Source organism: Aquarana catesbeiana, linkage group LG01, assembly GCF_042186555.1.
Source record: "Aquarana catesbeiana isolate 2022-GZ linkage group LG01, ASM4218655v1, whole genome shotgun sequence".
NCBI classification, from domain to species: Eukaryota; Metazoa; Chordata; class Amphibia; order Anura; family Ranidae; genus Aquarana; species Aquarana catesbeiana.
Genome location: NC_133324.1, coordinates 38,299,688 through 38,322,170, shown reverse-complemented (window position 1 = coordinate 38,322,170; position 22,483 = coordinate 38,299,688). Strand labels below are relative to the sequence as shown.

At 41.1% G+C, this 22,483-nt stretch overlaps 1 protein-coding gene across 1 annotated transcript in view; it reads right to left on the bottom strand.

The window, feature by feature from the left end:
• Positions 1 to 69: 69 nt before the first annotated feature.
• Positions 70 to 22,483, bottom strand: part of LOC141118317 (vomeronasal type-2 receptor 26-like) — a 153,674-nt gene continuing 131,260 nt past the window's right edge. The window contains exons 5-7 of the mRNA XM_073612014.1: positions 21,421 to 21,654; positions 16,124 to 16,247; positions 70 to 962 (exon numbers count right to left, since the gene is read on the bottom strand). Coding sequence (XP_073468115.1) covers positions 70 to 962; positions 16,124 to 16,247; positions 21,421 to 21,654 — 1,251 coding nt within the window. The remainder of the gene's footprint in view (positions 963 to 16,123; positions 16,248 to 21,420; positions 21,655 to 22,483) is intronic.

The following is a 22,483-nucleotide window of genomic DNA, read 5'->3' as shown; positions in this document are numbered from 1 at the left end:
AAATAGGAAAAACAACAATAATAGAGACATTGCTATAACTATTGGTAACCCAGTGTTGTTCCATACATATTAGTGGATAGCTATTTTTGCATTGAGATCAGGTCTGAACAGAATTATGTAACATTTTGGGAAAAATATACAGCCAAGAAGTCCAGTACTTGATGTTATTATTGCAAAAACCTCCACAGCCACCATGTATTTCCCTCTGGTGCTCAGATAGGCCGGGATCATGGCAATCCAGACACTGCAGAACACCAGCATGCTAAAGGTGATGTACTTGGCCTCATTAAAACTGTCCGGTAATGTCCTGGCTAAAAAAGCTATAATGAAACTCACAGCTGCCAGAAGCCCCATATATCCCAGGACAGAGTAGAAGCCAATAACTGATCCCTCATTACACTGAATGATGATCTTTCCCTGATAAGAGTGAGTGTCCTGATCATGGAAGGGTGGAGAAATAGACAACCAAGTGACACAGATTATTACTTGAACCAGTGAGAAGACACAAATGATAAAATTGGGCAGTGTGGCTCCCATCCATTTCCTCCAGCGACTCCCAGGTTTGGTGGCTTTAAAAGCAATACACACCATGATACTTTTGGCAAGGAGAGTAGAGACAGCAACTGAGAAGATGACACCAAAAGAGGTTACACGCAGCATGCAGGTTACATCTACTGGATGGCCAAGGAACAGGAAAACACAGAGGAAGCTCAGCATGATGGAGACCAGGAGAAGATAGCTCAGGTTCCGGTTATGAGCTTTAACAATGGGGGTGTCCCTGTAATGTATAAACATCCACAATATTAAACCAGTCAGAAGACAACAGAGGATGGAGACAGCTGAAAATACTGCAACAATGGGATCATCAGTGTAGGAGAGAAATTCCACCAATTTAGGAACACACCGATCCTTCTTCTCATTTGGCCATTCATCATCAGGACATTTCATGCAGTTTTCACTGTCTGCAGGAAGAAAAATACAAACACAATGAGCATCGGGGTCAGAGCTTCTGCGAATACAAATTGTCTTGTGTTGCATCAGAGCCATCAACTGAATTTCCATCAAAGCTGTGAATGAAAGGAATTATAATAAATAATAAATACAATATAAATATAAATATTATATAAATGTAACAACTTGCTGACCGTATCACTTACTTGTATTGTGGTAAGGCGGCTCTGCTGTGCTGGATCACATACTAGATATGTGATCTGCGCTCCCAAGAGGGGATCACAGATCACATATGTAGCGCTGACAACCTTTGTTTCTAGCTCTATGTGTATTATACAGTACATAGGTTGTGTTAGTGCCATCTTGTGGACAAATGAGAAAGTACAATACGTTTACGTTTCATGATCAAGTGAAATGACATGGAAGCGATTCATTGTTTACTTCGGAACTTTGGCTCTGACCCACCCACAATGCTCCTGGAGAAGGTGAGAACTGAACTGCATTGTGGGAGGATATAAAAGGGTAAGGAGCGGCCATTTTAGGTCTCTTGTTCCTGGGATGCGCAGCCTGCCAGCAGAACCCTGTGGGTGTGTGTGTCCTACAGGGTTGCGGCCTACTTTGCGAAGGAGCGGAGCAGCTGCAAGGATCCTGCCATCACATCACAGCGTGCTGGAGCAGCAGAAGTGATCGTTCCGGAGACCCGTGGGGACCGAGAACTCCTGGTCGTTCGTAATGGAACAGTGTGACGGTGTGGTGGTGCCTCCATACGGACTGAGAACTGATAAAACGGGGACATTCATCTGTCCGGATCCTGTGTGGTGAGAGGGTTAACACCTAGAAGTTTGTTTAACTATTACATACACAGTTAGAACTGTTACAGAGTGTTGCTGGGACTGATAGTCCCATGGAACAAGTGAAGTTGGAGAACTTTACACCTGAATAGACTTCAGTATTCAAGAACGGATGCTAGATGCTTGTTTCTTCATATAAGAACACTTAGTCAATCAGTTGGATTACAATTGTTTTAGTGTGATACATTACGCTGCGCAACACCCAGGAGGAACCCCTTGTGGATTACAATTAAAAAAGCTAGCGAAGACTGAAGACATCAGGACTACCTTTTCATTGCAGGGCCCTGCATTTAGTTACAAAGGATAGTGACTTTAAGGTCTAGAGCAGGGGGAGCTCCCGGGTACAATTATATATAATTAGATATATTTATGTCTGTTACTGATTGTCATAACCATTTCTTATACTGTTACACTACGTTGGTGTGATAGTATAGTCATTGTAATAATTCTTTATATAAATATATTATTTACCCAAAGAGAGAAGTTATTTTTGGTTATTACTGAAGTTTGTGTGCAGTGTTGTCATTTCTCCTGCAGGTGGATCTACCAGCACCCAGGTAGAGGTAACTATAATTATAAGTATATATTGTGGGTTAAAGTTGATACTCATATTATTACAACACTGCACTACAGTTGTGTCAAGGGGATTGAACAATTTAAGAAGGGTGAAGAGCATAGAGGACAGGCCCGCTTAAACCAGCAGCTCCGCCGAGAGTTATTGCTACACATACTTCAAAATATCAGTTGCTTTTAACATCTGATTATAGGAACAGAACCACAATTACTGTTAGAATTTTGTTTCTTCGAGGAAATATGTCCATCCTGCCTCTTTGATTTTTTGTAATTGCTACCGACAAAAGCAAACATTGACTTGACCCTATTGATTACTAGAACAATCGATGAACATTCTGAAATCTGTTTTTTTTTTTTTTAACAGAAAGACATTTATAGATTGGTGCTGGGCAATAGCAGAGACAACTGCTGTAAGAAGAGGCCTTCATAAGGAGAACTTGGACAGAAGAACACTTTGTTCAAAAATACCTGGTGGTCATGGGTGGACATCATTGGTGGGCATCCCTGGTGGTCCTGGATGGCATCCCTGGTGGTTCTGGGTGGGCATTCTCGAGGGGGCTGAATTGATAATCAAACAGCACAGACCCACCCTGTCAAGAGAGCAGCCAATCGGCTTTCCTGTACTCGTGTCTGTCAGATGCGATAGGGGAAAAGCGATAAAAGACTTTTCCTGTTTACACTATGATCAGCTGTGATTTGACACAGCTGATCATGTGGTAAAGAGCCTCCATCAGAGGCTCTTTACCTAGATCGGAGTTGCAGTGCATTAGACTGACACACCATACCACCGCTCACCTCACGGCTTATCCTGCTGGACGTCATATGACGTTCAGTCAGGATAACTGACACTCTTTATGCACGTGGTTAAATAAGATAATGAAACATTTTGAAAGCATTTACAGCTTAGAAGTCCAGCACCGGAAAACAATATGGCAAATATCTCCACATATCTCTGGATCTGGAGAAGTTAGAGATTTTTACCTTCCAAACACCATTCTCCCTACAGGAAACATATTTATTGCATGGTAAAAAGCCTTGCAGGTCAATAAAAAAGGAGATTGCATTTGGAGGGTCAAGCACATTTGGGGCTAATTTATTTAGTAAATTAGGTGCTCTTCTGAACACCACTTGTGGTTGTTCTCATAGTGTAGGACCAAAAATGGGGTCATTATGTAAAATACCCCAATGTTTTTTAATTACCTTCTAATTTGAAAATGCTGCATCTAAAAATGTGTGATGAAGGGACAAACCATACTCAACTTTAGGTTGAGTATCAAGTAACAGTTTACGTTTCATATTAGCAACTAGAGTTGGCCGAACGGTTCAGACCAAGCAAAAGTTTGGCACAAACATCGCCTGTTCAGTGAACACCCAAATTTGCAGGGCACCAGGCTCACCTGCCGAGCGTTCCACAATGCACTGCACACTGCAAAGTGCATTCTAAGCCCTACTTGGTCAAAGCTTTGTCTAATCAGGGCACAGTGAATAGCTTGTTTTTAAGGAGCAGGGCTGTCAATGGGCTTCCCTGTTGACAGCTGAATAAAAATAAAAATAAAAACCCATTGCCGACAATTTAAAAAAAGTGAAAAAGAAAAAACAGCATGGGGTCCCCCCAATCCATGCCAGGCCACATGCCTTCAACATGGGGGGGTGATTTGGGGCTCTGCCCCTCTACCCCTCTACCCCAAAGCACCTTGTCCCAATGTTGATGGGGACAAGGGCCTCTTCCCGACAACCCTGGGCTGTGGGGCTAAGAACTGTCGAACAGCGAAGCAGGCATTCGGCAGTCATGGGTGGAGCTTTTTTTCTTTTTTTGGGTCTGGCGTTGTGGCAGGCATTGTGATTGATGATGACTCAACATTAGGGGACATTGTTTTTTTTATTTTTACTTTTTTTTTTAAATAAAGGGCTTGTCAAAAACCTGTGTACTGTTTTTATTTATTTTTGACACTTTTTTTGGTGAATGAGTAAGGGTACAATGTACCCCATATTCATTCACATAGGGTGTGTCCGGGATCTAGGGGCACCCATGTGAAATGGGGCTTCCAGATTCTGATAAGCCCCCTGCCCATAGACCCCCACAACCACCACCCAGGGTTATCAGGAAGAGGTCCTTGTCCCCATCAATATGGGGAAAAGGTGCTTTGGGGTAGGGGGGCAGAGCCCCCCTACCCCAAAGCACCCCGCTATGTTAAAGGGTATGTGGCCTGGTATGGGTCGGGGGGATGCTTGCTCTTCCCCTATTCCTGGCCTGCCAGGCTATATGCAAACAAGAGAACTCGCCACTCCAGGTGAGACCCTGGCTCGCCTCCGCATGCAATCAAAAATAGAAGAAATGGCTGCACTCCGCAATCAATCAAAATTCTTTATTGGAACATCCCAAGTGCTAAGAACAGATGGTAGATGCATTTCACACACTTCAGGTGTGTTTAATCATTACCCAGGAACATAGAGCTGGTAGATGCATTTTACACACTTCAGGTGTGCTTAATCATTACCCAAGGTAATGATTAAGTGCACCTGAAGTGTGTGAAATGCATCTACCAGCTCTCTGTTCTTGTTAGCACTTGGGATGTTCCAATAAAGAATTTTGATTGATTGCAGAGTGCAGCCATTTCTTCTATTTTGCCAGGCTATATACTCGGATAAGGATTTGGTATGAATTTGGGGGGACCCCACGCCATTTATTTTAAATTTTGGCATGGGGTTCCCCTTAAAATCCATACCAGACCCAAAGAGCCTGGTATGCATAGGGGGACCTTACGCCACTCTTTTCATTTTTTAAGCAATTTTTTAATTTTTGATACTATAAATGAACATTTTTTTTTAAATATTGTTTTTTAAGGAGTAGTGATTTTTTAACCACTTCCCATATGATGTCCTGCAGGATAACAGCCACCGCTTGCCCGTGGGGGCATGCATTGTGGAGATCAGTGGTGCGGTGTGTCAGTCTGCCAGGTGATCATCCGTGTCCAATCATGGCTGATCACGATGTAAACAGGAAGAGCCATTGAGCGGCTTTTCCTCAATCGCGCCTGACAGATGTGAGTAGAGGAGAGCCGATCGGTGCCCAGCAATGCCACCCATCAGTGTCATCAGTGCCACCCATCAGTGGCCATCCATGCCCATCCATGCCCACCTATCAGTGCCCATCCGTGCCACCTATCAGTGCCACCCACAAGTACCCATCAGTGCCACCCACAAGTAACCATTAGTGCCACCTATGAGTGCCCATCAGTGCCACCTATGAGTGCCCATCAGTGCCGCCTATCAGTGCCCATCATCAGTGCCCATCAGTGCCACCTCATCGGTGCCCATCAGTGCCACCTTATCAGTGCCCATCATTGCAGCCATATCAGTGCCCATCATTGAAGAGGAAAACGTACTTATTTACAAAATATTTTAACAGGAACAAAGAAAAACTTGTTTTTTTTTTCAAAATTTTCGGTCTTTTTTTATTTGTTGTTCAAAAAATAAAAATCGCAGAGGTGATCAAATAACACCAAAAGAAAGCTCTATTTTTGGGAACAAAATGATAAAAAATTTGCTTGGGTACAGTGTAGCATGACCGCGCAATTGTCATTCAAATTGCGACAGCTGAAAATTGGCTGGGCAGGAAGGTGTCTAAGTCTAATTAAAAATGTATTTAAATATAGTACCTGGGGGTCCCCTTAGTCTGCCTGTAAAATGACGCATCTGTATCATGTATAGAAGCTTCTGCATCAAAAGTATGTTTCTATGGAAAAAATTACATTTAAATTGCTGGCAATCAAAAAAAAATGTTAAAAATGAAGTGGGGGTCCCCCCCAATTCATACCAGGCTCTTTGGGTCTGGTATGAATTTTATGGGGAACCCCACACCAAATATAAAAATAAAACTGCATGGGCATCCCCCAAAAAATTCTTTAGAATATTATAGGATTCTTTTATGTGGTCCTGTTTATCCCAAATCACTACTTCCCCACCCTTGCCAGCTGGTCTGATCACCAAGTCCTTTTTCCTTAATAAACTTTTGATACTACTATCAATCTAGTTTATGTATTTGGGCGTTTTAAAATGCATGGAATTCAAATCATTGATGACCATTTTCTTAAAGATTTTAATATGGTAATTGGTGGATGAGGATGGGTTAAATGTTATTTATATATAGAAGTTGTAGAAGTTTTTCTAACGACTAGATTTTTTTTTAGGATTTGTCTATTAAATTTAGTTATTTTAATAGCCAGTATATATTTGAAAAATGATTAATTCTGATGTACTTAATATCTCATTTCTTGAGGCCATACAATGCCAGGACAATACAAATTCCCTACAAATGACCCCTTTTTGGAAAGTAGACAGTCTGAGGCATTTAGTAAAAGGCATGGCAAGTTTTTTGAAGTTGGCATTTTTTGTTTCAATATTTAAAAATTTAAGAAATTGAATAAAATTTGTTTTTTTTTCACTATTTTTTTTACTTTTTTTAAAACATTGTCACCAGCTTAGTACAGCATCATCATATGACTGATGTGGGGGTGATCAGGGACATTGACTAGTGATAATATGTTAAAAAAAAATAAAGAAATACATTTTTTTAACATTTTCTATTAACAGTTTTTACTTTTTTTTCTACATACTTTTTTAGAGTAGTTCAGTATCACCATAGTAATACAATACTATTTTAGGGGGGTGATCAGGGTTTATTATTATTTGTTTTTTTTTACACTTTGTTGTTACAATGAAGATCATTATAACAGCAACATTTTCATCTATCATGAATGGGTGAACCGTTCATGACAGCTGATTTACTTGCTATTTGTGATTTGCCACAGCTAATCTCATGGTACAAGGGGCTGTGATTGGCCCAGGTACCATGTGATAACTGTGGGCCAATCACAGCATAGGCATTACAGCTGTTATCAATGAATTCATTCATGACAACTTTTTTGACATTGTGATCATGTGATCACATAGCGATGATGTATTTTGTGCATACATTTACAGGTGTTTTTCAGCTCTGGGAACTTGTGGGTAAACCAATTTTGCTCATAGCACCATAATAACCAATAATGATCTGGGGAAGTAGGAATCGTGTCATTAGTTGCTATACAGTTTACAGCCAGCCTGCCTGCAAAAACGGCAACTCATACTGCTAATCCAGAGCAGGTGGCATGCAAAACCACCCCATCATTCAAGAGAGGATGGGAGTCTGGTTCTTCCAGACCTGATCCATTTCCCACCTTCTACAACACAGCTGGAGGGGTTTAATGTGAATAGGTGGCTGTGTGATTGGGAGTATTGTGTTATGGGGGACTGTATGATGGGGGGACTGTGTGATGAGCTCTGTGATTTGAAGGGGCTCTGTGATAAGAAGACTTGGTGATGGGGGAGAACCTGATATGATGAGAGGACTCTGACATATAATGGGGACGTTAACACTAGACATGTGCATGATGAAAAGATTTGGTTAATCTAGGTATTTAATTTTGTTAAATTTGGTTGATTCGTTCAATTCATATTCGGGATTCGTATTCGGAATTCGTAGTTGGATATTGTTTTATGTCTTTCAAATTTTCTTTGAATTTACTGATTTTTTTTTCAATTCAAAACGTTAAATTCCATACATTTTGAATAGGTCAAATCGAAAACTTTCATTTTTTTCCGATTTGAATGTGGCAAAGTGAACAAACAAAAGGAAAATCTTCATCAAATGATTACAATGGCTCTTTAAATCACCTTTGGCTTAACAAAAACAGCATCATTTGGAAATGGTGCTATAATTACACACACAGTCTTTGATTTCAGAAATATGCTTACAGTTAGAATTTGACTGGAGTTCAATGTAAAATTCCACATGAATTTTAGAATGAATTTAATTTCGCTATTCGGAGCATTCGTTAAATTTCATTTATACTGTAATTTGGGTGTTCGGATATCTCTGAATAACGCAAAAATCTGTCCGACTATTTGTTTGGAACAAAACGAACCGTACATGTCTATTTGACATGCAGGGAGGAATCAGATGTATAGGGTGGACTCCGACATGTTGAGGGATTTTTGATGTGAAGAGAGGCTTTTGATGGGAAGTTAATTAATCAAGGTAGTTAAGTGCATCATCAAAGGTTCAGGTTTTCTATTGATATGCAGCATTTACATTTTTTATATTGTAGACTGGGTGCCTCTGGATTTTGCATACTTTTAAAGAGTGCTGCTTCTGGAAAAATGTTGAGAAACACTAGTCTGAATATATTTTCCTGGTGCTACCCTGTTGTCCACCAACAAATGGAGACTCTGCATAGGTCCCATAAATGTTAACTGCATATTTCTCTCCTTTCTTTAATTTAGGTAGATATCTTTGGGTTGGTCACTACATCTGTAAATAAGTAAATTATCTTGTTATTATTATAGTAAATATAATTTAATATAATATCATATAATATAATAATATTTCCTCCCCAAGTGCCCCTTCCCCTGACTTCTCTGTCAAGATCAATGGCACAACCATCAAACCATCCCCGTATGCCACGGTACTAGGTGTAATCTCAGACTCTGAATTCTCCCTTTGGCCCCACATCCAATCACTGTCCAAAGCTGTGTTATAAGAACATTTAGGTCCCTGTGGAGGAATCACGCAAAACTTTGGATGAATAAGAAGATGTGAAAATGCCAGATCTGCCTGAGGACTGCAGCAAGAAAATCAAGTATAGAGTATTTAAAAAAAAAATCCTGAGGCGAACCTTGTTGGGAGGGGAGGGATGCTACATTTCAACTATAACCACCTCAATACAGGGCATATACACCCCCCTTCCTGCCCAGGCCATTTTTCAGCTTTCAGCGCTGTCACACTTTGAATGACAATTGCACAGTCATGCTACACTTTAACCATGTGAAATTTTTAGCGCTTTCTTCACACAAATAGAGCTTTCGTTTGGTGGTATTAAATCACGTCTGGGTTTTTTAGTGCAACATTTTGAAAAAAAAAGTTTTTCTTATTTACTGTTAGTAAATTTAGTAAATAAGTCATTTTTCTGCGTCACAGATGGGCGCAGATGAGGAGACACTGATGGGCTCTGATTAGGGGGCACTGATGAGGAGGCACAAATATGCTGCACTTATGGGCACTAATAGGTGGCACTGATATGCGGCACTGATGAGCACTGATAGGCGGCACTGATGGGTGGCACTGATGGGCACTGATAGGCGGCCACCCATCATGCCCATCAGTTCCACCTATCCATGCAGCCTATCTGTGCCCACCAGTGCCACCTTTTGGCACTGGTGGGCACAGATAGGTGGCATGGATAGGTGGCACTGATGGACATTGATGGGTGGCAAAAAGGTAGCACTGGTGGGCACAGATAGGTGACTTGGACAGGCAGCACTAATGAACATTGGGTGGCAAAAAGGTGGCACTGGTGGGCACAGATAGGTGACGTGGACAGACAGCACTAATGGACATTGTCGAACAGCGAAGCAGGCATTCGGCAGTCATGGGTGGAGCTTTTTTTCTTTTTTTGGGTCTGGCGTTGTGGCAGGCATTGTGATTGATGATGACTCTACATTAAGGGACATTGTTTTTTTTATTTTTACTTTTTTTTTTTTAAATAAAGGGCTTGTCAAAAACCTGTGTACTGTTTTTATTTATTTTTGACACTTTTTTTGGTGAATGAGTAAGGGTACAATGTACCCCATATTCATTCACATAGGGTGTGTCTGGGATCTAGGGGCACCCATGTGAAATGGGGCTTCCAGATTCTGATAAGCCCCCTGCCCATAGACCCCCACAACCACCACCCAGGGTTATCAGGAAGAGGTCCTTGTCCCCATCAATATGGGGAAAAGGTGCTTTGGGGTAGAGCCCCCCTACCCAAAAGCACCCCACTATGTTAAAGGGTATGTGGCCTGGTATGGGTCGGGGGGATGCTTGCTCTTCCCCTATTCCTGGCCTGCCAGGCTATATCCAAACAAGAGAACTCGCCACTCCAGGTGAGACCCTGGCTCGCCTCCGCATGCAATCAAAAATAGAAGAAATGGCTGCACTCCGCAATCAATCAAAATTCTTTATTGGAACATCCCAAGTGCTAAGAACAGATGGTAGATGCATTTCACACACTTCAGGTGTGTTTAATCATTACCCAGGAACATAGAGCTGGTAGATGCATTTCACACACTTTAGGTGTGCTTAATCATTACCCAAGGTAATGATTAAGCGCACCTGAAGTGTGTGAAATGCATCTACCAGCTCTCTGTTCTTGTTAGCACTTGGGATGTTCCAATAAAGAATTTTGATTGATTGCAGAGTGCAGCCATTTCTTCTATTTTGCCAGGCTATATACTCGGATAAGGATTTGGTATGGATTTGGGGGGGACCCCACGCCATTTATTTTAAATTTTGGCATGGGGTTCCCCTTGAAATCCATACCAGACCCAAAGAGCCTGGTATGCATAGGGGGACCTTACGCCACTCTTTTCATTTTTTAAGCAATTTTTTAATTTTTGATACTATAAATGAACATTTTTTTTTAAATATTGTTTTTTAAGGAGTAGTGATTTTAACCACTTCCCATATGATGTCCTGCAGGATAACAGGCACCGCTTGCCCATGGGGGCATGCATTGTGGAGATCAGTGGTGCGGTGTGTCAGTCTGCCAGGTGATCATCCGTGTCCAATCACGGCTGATCACGATGTAAACAGGAAGAGCCATTGAGCGGCTTTTCCTCAATCGCGCCTGACAGATGCGAGTAGAGGAGAGCCGATCGGTGCCCAGCAATGCTACCCATCAGTGTCATCAGTGCCACCCATCAGTGGCCATCCATGCCCATCCATGCCCACCTATCAGTGCCCATCCGTGCCACCTATCAGTACCACTCACAAGTACCCATCAGTGCCACCCACAAGTAACCATTAGTGCCACCTATGAGTGCCCATTAGTGCCACCTATCAGTGCCCATCATCATTGCCCATCAGTGCCACCTCATCGGTGCCCATCAGTGCCGCCTTATCAGTGCCCATCATCGCACCCATATCAGTGCCCATCATTGAAGAGGAAAACATACTTATTTACAAAATATTTTAACAGGAACAAAGAAAAACTTGTTTTTTTTTCAAAATGTTCGGTCTTTTTTTATTTGTTGTTCAAAAAATAAAAATCGCAGAGGTGATCAAATAACACCAAAATAAAGCTCTATTTTTGGGAACAAAATGATAAAAAATTTGCTTGGGTACAGCGTAGCATGACCGCGCAATTGTCATTCAAATTGCGACAGCTGAAAATTGGCTGGGCAGGAAGGTGTCTAAGTCTAATTAAAAATGTATTTAAATAAAGTACCTGGGGGTCCCCTTAGTCTGCCTGTAAAATGACGCATCTGTATCATGTATAGAAGCTTCTTCATCAAAATTTATATTTCTAAGGAAAAAATTACATTTAAATTGCTGGCAATCAAAAAAAAAATGTTAAAAATGAAGTGGGGGTCCCCCCCAATTCATACCAGGCTCTTTGGGTCTGGTATGGATTTTATGGGGAACCCCACACCAAATGTAAAAATAAAACTGCATTGGGATCCCCAAAAAAATTTTTTAGAATATTATAGGATTCTTTTATGTGGTCCTGTTTATCCCAAATCACTACTTCCCCACCCTTGCCAGTTGGTCTGATCACCAAGTCCTTTTTCCTTAATAAACTTTTGATACTACTATCAAACTAGTTTATGTATTTGGGCGTTTTAAAATGCATGGAATTCAAATCATTGATGACCATTTTCTTAAAGATTTTAATATGGTAATTGGTGGATGAGGATGGGTTAAATGTTATTTATATATAGAAGTTGTAGAAGTTTTTCTAACGACTAGATTTTTTTTTAGGATTTGTCTAGTAAATTTAGTTATTTTAATAGCCAGTATATATTTGAAAAATGATTAATTCTGATGTACTGATGGCCTATTGGCCATACAATGCCAGGACAATACAAATTCCCTACAAATGACCCCTTTTTGGAAAGTAGACAGTCTGAGGCATTTAGTAAAAGGCATGGCAAGTTTTTTGAAGTTGGCATTTTTTGTTTCAATATTTAAAAATTTAAGAAATTGAATAAAATTTTTTTTTTTTTCACTATTTTTTTTACTTTTTTTTAAATATTGTCACCAGCTCAGTACAGCATCATCATATGACTGATGTGGTGGTGATCAGGGACATTGACTAGTGATAATATGTTAAAAAAAATAAAGAAATACATTTTTTTAACATTTTCTATTAACAGTTTTTACTTTTTTTTCTACATACTTTTTTAGAGTAGTTCAGTATCACCATAGTAATACAGTACTATTTTAGGGGGGTGATCAGGGTTTATTATTATTTGTTTTTTTTTACACTTTGTTGTTACAATGAAGATCATTATAACAGCAACATTTTCATCTATCATGAATGGGTGAACCGTTCATGACAGCTGATTTACTTGCTATTTGTTAATTTGCCACAGCTAATCTCATGGTACAAGGGGCTGTGATTGGCCCAGGTACCATGTGATAACTGTGGGCCAATCACAGCATAGGCATTACAGCTGTTATCAATGAATTCATTCATGACAACTTTTTTGACATTGTGATCATGTGATCGCATAGCGATGATGTATTTTGTGCATACATTTACAGGTGTTTTTCAGCTCTGGGAACTTGTGGGTAAACCAATTTTGCTCATAGCACCATAATAACCAATAATGATCTGGGGAAGTAGGAATCGTGTCATTAATTGCTATACGGTTGACAGCCAGCCTGCCTGCAAAAACGGCAACTCATACTGCTAATCCAGAGCAGGTGGAATGCAAAACCACCCCATCATTCAGGAGAGGATGGGAGTCTTGTTCTTCCAGACCTGATCCATTTCCCACCTTCTACAACACTGCTGGAGGGGTTTAATGTGAATAGGTGGCTGTGTGATTGGGAGTATTGTGTTATGGGGGACTGTATGATGGGGGGACTGTGTGATGAGCTCTGTGATTTGAAGGGGCTCTGTGATAAGAAGACTTGGTGATGGGGGAGAACCTGATATGATGAGAGGACTCTGACATATAATGGGGACGTTAACACTAGACATGTGCATGACGAAAAGATTTGGTTAATCTAGGTATTTAATTTTGTTAAATTTGGTTGATTCGTTCAATTCATATTCGGGATTCGTATTCGGAATTCGTAGTTGGATATTGTTTTATGTCTTTCAAATTTTCTTTGAATTTACTGATTTTTTTTTCAATTCAAAAGTTAAATTCAATACATTTTGAATAGGTCAAATCGAAAACTTTCATTTTTTTCCGATTTGAATGTGGCAAAGTGAACAAACAAAAGGAAAATCTTCATCAAATGATTACAATGACTCTTTAAATCACCTTTGGCTTAGCAAAAACAGCATCATTTGGAAATGGTACTATAATTGCACACACAGTCTTTGATTTCAGAAATATGCTTACAGTTAGAATTTGACTGGAGTTCTACAAAATTCTACATGAATTTTAGAATGAATTTAGTTTCGCTATTCGGAGCATTCGTTAAATTTTTATTTATACTGTAATTTGGGTGTTCGGATATCTCTGAATAACGCAAAAATCTGTCCGACTATTTGTTTGGAACAAAACGAACCGTACATGTCTATTTGACATGCAGGGAGGAATCAGATGTATAGGGTGGACTCCGACATGTTGAGGGATTTTTGATGTGAAGAGAGGCTTTTGATGGGAAGTTAATTAATCAAGGTAGTTAAGTGCATCATCAAAGGTTCAGGTTTTCTATTGATATGCAACATTTACATTTTTTATATTGTAGACTGGGTGCCTCTGGATTTTGCATACTTTTAAAGAGTGCTGCTTCTGGAAAAATGTTGAGAAACACTAGTCTGAATATATTTTCCTGGTGCTACCCTGTTGTCCACCAACAAGTGGAGACTCTGCATAGGTCCCATAAATGTTAACTGCATATTTCTCTCCTTTCTTTAATTTAGGTAGATATCTTTGGGTTGATCACTACATCTGTAAATAAGTAAATTATCTTGTTATTATTATAGTAAATATAATTTAATATAATATCATATAATATAATAATATTTCCTCCCCAAGTGCCCCTTCCCCTGACTTCTCTGTCAAGATCAATGGCACAACCATCAAACCATCCCCGTATGCCACGGTACTAGGTGTAATCTCAGACTCTGAATTCTCTCTTTGGCCCCACATCCAATCACTGTCCAAAGCTGTGTTATAAGAACATTTAGGTCCCTGTGGAGGAATCACGCAAAACTTTGGATGAATAAGAAGATGTGAAAATGCCAGATCTGCCTGAGGACTGCAGCAAGAAAATCAAGTATAGAGTATTTAAAAAAAAAATCCTGAGGCGAACCTTGTTGGGAGGGGAGGGATGCTACATTTCAACTATAACCACCTCAATACAGGGCATATACACCCCCCTTCCTGCCCAGGCCATTTTTCAGCTTTCAGCGCTGTCACACTTTGAATGACAATTGCACAGTCATGCTACACTTTAACCATGTGAAATTTTTAGCGCTTTCTTCACACAAATAGAGCTTTCGTTTGGTGGTATTAAATCACGTCTGGGTTTTTTAGTGCAACATTTTGAAAAAAAAAAGTTTTTCTTATTTACTGTTAGTAAATTTAGTAAATAAGTCATTTTTCTGCGTCACAGATGGGCGCAGATGAGGAGACACTGATGGGCACTGATTAGGGGGCACTGATAGGCTCTGATTAGGGGGCACTGATGAGGAGGCACAAATATGCTGCACTTATGGGCACTAATAGGTGGCACTGATATGCGGCACTGATGAGCACTGATAGGCGGCACTGATGGGTGGCACTGATGGGCACTGATAGGCGGCCACCCATCATGCCCATCAGTTCCGCCTATCCATGCAGCCTATCTGTGCCCACCAGTGCCACCTTTTGGCACTGGTGGGCACAGATAGGTGGCATGGATAGGTGGCACTGATGGACATTGATGGGTGGCAAAAAGGTAGCACTGGTGGGCACAGATAGGTGACTTGGACAGGCAGCACTAATGAACATTGGGTGGCAAAAAGGTGGCACTGGTGGGCACAGATAGGTGACGTGGACAGACAGCACTAATGGACATTGGGTGGCAAAAAGGTGGCACTGGTGGGCACAGATAGGTGACTTGGATAGGCGGCACTGATGGGCATTGATGGGTGGCATTGATGGGCAGCAGTGATGGGCATTGATGGGCAGCAGTGATGGGCATTGATGGGCAGCAGTGATAGCCAGCACTGACTGGCATCACTAATGGCCACTGATTGCTGCCACTTGTGGGCACTGGTGGGAAATGATTGCTGGCAGTGGTGGGCACTTAATTGTAATCAGGGCACTGATGACTGTGCACCACCAGGGGCACGCAAGAGCGATCGTTCTGGGAAGCCATCATATGACGTCCACCCAGAACGAGAGCCACATGGGCAGCAAGTGGTTAAACGATATCTTACATGTAGTGTATGGACTTTACTGAAAATCCTAAATCTCAGTGCTAGGATGTTAACATTAAAAGAGTCCAGTAAACTGTCTGTTAGTTAGTTTGAACTCTGAGTACATGAGGGTTTCCCTCAATAGTCCAAAAACATATATGCTACAAGTAGTATTACACCATCCCACATGTTTTTCCCTGCACCACTAGAGTATGTTATACTCTGATTTTGCACATCTGTGAATTTCAGTGTAAAGTTAAAAACCATTAATAAATAAAACTGTATATAAATAAGGTATACCAGTCATATTGGATATCTGCCCTTCTGAACATGGGACACAGTCATAGCAGCAAGCGTGGATTGAAGCTCCTGGCTTTTTTCTGTAACCGGGCAAACAAGAGTCCACACACCGAGACTCCAGCTTCTAAAGGAAGTGAAAAAAAAGTCTCCTTGTGTGAAATAACATTGGAGATTGAATATTAGTGCATTGCAAAACATTACTTATCTCCTTATCCATGGTTTCCATTGCACTTTAAAGTGCATGCAAACCCCAAATCTATTTTCTAGTAGGGCTGGCAACATATCGTATATAATCTGAAGAAACTGCCAGGAACAACGCTTCTTATTTCAGGCTGACCACACTAAGCCACCGCCTCACACTGGAGGAATACTCATGGCAGACTTACAATGCTGATGATAATATTGAGGAAGTTGATTAGTGTTGTCATCCTGCTATAGGAAGTGCTGCTACTGGTGTGATCTCCGGGTCAGAAACTGCAAAGGATTCCCAAAAAAAGAATTGCTTAAGAAAACTGAATGCAGTGAGACATGATGCCTAACATAGTGAAGCAAAGGATTTTAGGGTTATATGCACTTTGAAGTGTATTAAAAAATATTTGTGTAACTGAATTGTGTCAGCCTTGCCCTGTGTTTTTTTGTGTTTTTCATTTCTCATTTTGAACAATTATAACCAGGGCTTTTTTTCAGCAGGAACGCGGGGGAACGCAGTTCCGGCACCTCCAGCACCTCCAGCACTGAATGTATGTAATGGCAAGAGTGCTGGGTTGTGCTACAGTGTCTATTGATGCTGGTTGCTGGTGGATCTATTGTTGCTGGAGGGGATCTATTTCTGCAGAAGGGCTGGTTGCTTCTGGGGAAATCTATTGTTGCTGGTGGGGGATCTATTGTTGCGGGGTGGATCTTATGTTGTTGGGGGGGTCAGTTGTTGCTGGGAGGGATCTACTGTTGAGGGAGCAGTCTATTACAACTGGCTGCTAGAGGGTCTATTGTTGCTGGGTGGTATTTTGTTGTAGGTGGTCCATTGTTGCAGGGGGATCTATTGTTGCTGGTGGGTCTATTGTTGTTGGCTGTGGGGGGTCTATTTTACTGCTTTTATTGTTATCAATGACAAATTCCATACAAATTACTTAGTACCACAAATGTTACTTGGTTCTGTATTCTCTAAAAGGGGCAGTGTTGGGAGGTGGGTAGGGGATGGAACCAAGAACTGGTGCTCAGAGGTAGGTAGGGGCAAAGACAATGGGTAACTCCCAAAAGGGGGAGTTCCTGCATCTATTCTCTGAGAAAAAAAGGCCTAATTAAAACACAATAATTTCAATGGTATATTTAACAGACCAAACAAGAGGAGACTAGGTCGACTTCTCATGTCGATGACCAGTACTATAGAAGGGACGGACTGCACCTAAATGAGGAGGGTGCAGATCTGCTGGGAATGAAGATGGGCAAAAAGTTAGAGAGTTTTTTAAACTAGGCGATGGGGGAAGGGTCCAGAGGTAGAGATAGCCAGCGCGGAAAATATTCCAGAGGGTAGTATTGGGGGCATTAGTGGTAGGTTGACCAAAGCACAAAAACACAAGGTAAGTATAGTAGCAAGTCCTAGTTGCAATCTCGAAACACCCAATATGAGGACAATATGCGACCGGTCTAAACTATGTGGCATGTTCACCAATGCCAGGAGCCTGGCGGATAAGATGGGTGAACTAGAGATACTGTTGTACGAGGAGGATTTGGATTTTGTGGGAATTTCAGAGACCTGGTTCAACAGCTCTCATGATTGGCTGGCAAACATTCAAGGGTATACCCTTTACCGCAAGGATAGAGAGGGTAAAAAAGGGGGAGGGGTATGCCTATACATCAAGAATAATGTACAAATGAATGTGAGAGATGACATCACTGAGGGAGCTAGGGAGGAGGTGGAATCCTTATGGGTAGAGCTCCAAAGGGATGAAGCTAAGGGGAAAATAATACTGGGAGTATGCTATAGGCCCCCTAACCTGAGGGAGGAAGTGGAGACGGATCTCCTATCACAATTTGGATTAGCAGCAAGAATGGGAAGTGTTATCATAATGGGGGATTTTAATTATCCAGACATAGACTGGGCAGAGGGAACCACGCATTCATCTAAGGCTCGCCAGTTCCTTAATGTCTTGGAGGACAATTTTATGGGTCAGATGGTAAACGCACCAACTAGAAATAAAACATTACTGGATCTACTGATTACCAAAAATACAGACCTGATCACGGATGTAGAAATACGGGGCAATTTAGGTAACAGCGATCACAGGTCATTTAGTTTCAGTATAAATCACACAAATAGAAAACATAAAGGGAATACAAAGACACTGAATTTCAAAAGAGCCAACTTAACTAAACTACAAACCTTGCTAAAAGGCATAAATTGGGATAAAATATTAGGAACAAAGAATACGGAGGAGAGATGGGTTTGCTTTAAGAGCATATTAAATAAGGGCATTAGCCAATGCATCCCATTGGGTAATAAATTTAAAAGAGAGAACAAAAGTCCTGGATGGCTTAACTCCAATGTAAAAATGCATATAAAAGCAAAGGAGAAGGCCTTCAAAAAATACGAGGTTGAGGGATCATCCTCAGCATTCAGACTTTATAAAGAATGCAACAGGAAATGTAAGGGTGCAATTAGGACGGCTAAGATAGAACATGAAAAACACATAGTGGAGGAGAGCAAAAAAAAATCCCAAGGAATTCTTTAAGTATGTAAACAGTAAAAAAGGGAGGACAGACCATATTGGCCCCATAAAGAATGAGGAAGGACATCTGGTTACAAAGGATGGGGAGATGGCGAAGGTATTGAATTGATTCTTCTCCTCAGTCTTCACGAGTGAATCGGGGGGCTTCAATAACCAAAACTGCAGTGTTTATCCTCATGACACAACACAGGAAGCACCTCCATGGTTAACAGAGGACAGAATTCAAATTAGACTTGAGAAACTTAACATTAATAAATCACCGGGACCAGATGGCTTGCATCCGAGGGTACTTAGGGAACTCAGTCAAGTGATTGCCAGACCATTGTTCCTAATTTTTACAGACAGTCTACTGACTGGAATGGTACCAGCTGATTGGAAAAAAGCCAATGTAGCACTAATATTTAAAAAGGGCCCAAAATACATCCCTGGGAATTACAGACCAGTTAGCCTAACATCAATAGTATGTAAACTCTTGGAGGGGATGATAAGGGACCATATACAAGATTTTAGTAATGAGAACGGTATCATTAGCAGTAATCAGCATGGATTCATGAAGAATCGTTCTTGCCAAACCAATCTACTAACCTTCTATGAGGAGGTGAGTTGCCATCTAGATAAAGGAAGGCCCGTAGACGTGGTGTATCTGGATTTTGCAAAAGCATTTTACACATTCCCCATAAACGTTTACTGTACAAAATAAGGTCCGTTGGCATGGACCATAGGGTGAGTACATGGATTGAAAACTGGCTACAAGGGCGAGTTCAGAGGGTGGTGATAAATGGGAAGTACTTGGAATGGTCAGGGGTGGGTAGTGGGGTTCCCCTAGGGTTCTGTGCTGGGACCAATCCTATTTAATTTGTTCATAAACGACCTGGTTGATGGGATAAAAAGTTCAATCTCTGTATTTGCAGATGATACTAAGCTAAGTAGAGCAATAACTTCTCTGCAGAATGTGGAAACCTTGCAAAAAGATCTGAACAAATTAATGGGGTGGGCAACTACATGGCAAATGAGGTTCAATGTAGAAAAATGTAAAATAATGCATTTGGGTAGCAAAAATATGAATGCAATCTATATACTGGGGGGAGAACCTCTGGGGGAATCTAGGATGGAAAAGGACCTGGGGGTCCTAGTAGATGAGAGGCTCAGCAATGGCATGCAATGCCAAGCTGCTGCTAAAAAAGCAAACAGAATATTGGCATGCATTAAAAAGGGGATCAACTCCAGAGATAAAACAATAATTCTCCCACTCTACAAGACTCTGGTCCGGCCGCACCTGGTGTATGCTGTCCAGTTCTGGGCACCAGTCCTCAGGAAGGATGTACTGGAAATGGAGCGAGTACAAAGAAGGGCAACAACGCTAATAAAGGGTCTGGAGGATCTTAGTTATGAGGAAAGGTTGCGAGCACTGAACTTATTCTCTCTGGAGAAGAGACGCTTGAGAGGGGATATGATTTCAATATACAAATACCGTACTGGTGACCCCACAATAGGGATAAAACTTTTTCGCAGAAGAGAGTTTAACAAGACTCGTGGCCACTCATTAAAATTAGAAGAAAAGAGGTTTAACCTTAAACTACGTAGAGGGTTCTTTACTGTAATGCCCCGTACACACGGTCGGACTTTGTTCGGACATTCCGACAACAAAATCCTAGGATTTTCTCCGACGGATGTTGGCTCAAACTTGTGTTGCATACACACGGTCACACAAAGTTGTCGGAAAATCCGATCGGTTTAAACGCGGTGACGTAAAACATGTACGTCAGGACTATAAACGGGGCAGTGGCCAATAGCTTTCATCTCTTTATTTATTCTGAGCATGCGTGGCACTTTGTCCGTCGGATTTGTGTACACACGATCGGAATTTCCGACAACGGATTTTGTCGTCGGAAAATTTTATCTCCTGCTGTCCAACTTTGTGTGTCGGAAAATCCGATGGAAAATGTCCGATGGCGCCCACACACGGTCGGAATTTCTGACAACACGCTCCGATCGGACAATGTCCATCGGAAAATCCGACCGTGTGTACGGGGCATAAGAGCGGCAAGGATGTGGAATTCCCTTCCACAGGTGGTGGTCTCAGCGGGGAGCATCGATAGCTTCAAGAAACTATTAGATAAGCAGCTGAATGACCTCAACATACAGGGATATACAATGTAATACTGACACATAATCACACATAGGATGGACTTGATGGACTTGTGTCTTTTTTCAACCTCACCTACTATGTAACTATGTAACTATTTATATGAATAAAAGAGTATGGGTTACATACACTTGAAATCATTTTAACCTGAGGGATAGAAGTCAATTCCAGTAGAGAACCCCATAGTCCATGAGTACGAGTAGGAAACTATCCCTACAAATATTTTACTTTCTTGTTTAATTTCTGTTATTTATACCTATATGTGAAGGGCAGATAAGGTTATTATAATATTTGAAGCAATAAAGTTCATGGGTGATACTAAGAAATGTCATTGCTTGACTATAATTTTTACATATCTGTTGTGAAAATTGTACAATGGGTGGCCAATGTCATGAAAAGTGAGAGCCACATGTGCTCCTCCTCACCGTATTATTGTCTTCATCCCATGTTATATTGTTGGGGTCAATGTGAAGTTGGTCTTCTTCTTTAGCCCATGGTGTGTATGAACCAACATCAGTATTCATTTTGCTAAAGTGGTGGAAGGACTTCACCCCATTTACTATTTTGTAGTAGAAAGGAAACTCACCATTTTGATCGAAGAAGGTCATTCTGTCTGCCGTCTTATATGGATTTTTTATTTGTTTCACATATTTATGCAACTGGAGGAGAAAAAAAAAACCTCAAACAAGTTAAAGCTGAAGTTCAATTTGTTTATATCTTGCTTCTCCGTCCCCATTTATCAACACTTTTTTATAATAAAATCTTTCTGTTTATATTACAGTATATGCCTTGTATTAAATTCAATTGTTTTAATCATTTTCAATAAAATACAAAGATAAGATATATATTTTACTCAAAACAATGAGATAATGAGATAATGCTTGTTTAACCACTTGCCGATCAGTCGCCGCAGTTTTACTGCGGCAGAATGGCATGGCTGGGCGAAACAACGTTATGTAACGTTGCTTCCCCCTGTGGCCACTAGGGACGCACGCCCGCTGCTCTTACATATGAGATCATCTCTCATTGGCACCGCCGATTGCGTTGAAAACGGCCGCTATGATTGGCCCTTTACAGCGATCTGTGACTGGCTGAGTCCAAGGGACACGGCCAGCACAGAACTTCCCCGAAGCGCGCCCGTGGGAGCGCGCATCGTGGAAGTAAACAGAAGGACGTCCAGGGACGGCCTCCCGGCAATTTGTGTCCGCGCTGCAGCCGTCTTTCGGCTATAGCGTCGGCGCGAAGTGGTTAACATCACATTCTATGTATTTAATATTTGCTAATGTATTGTATTTCTTTCATCATTCCCTAATTACCATGATTGTAATATGCTGTGAATGTCCCCAGGCATGCTGGAATTTTTTAAACTTCCTTTTTTGTCCTTCATGCATATTTGCCTTCACTAACCTCCCCAGCATGCTATCCTGGGCCCATACACAACTCGCCTAGTCACTTAACAATGTATTTTGTCAGCTCCATAGTAGTGCT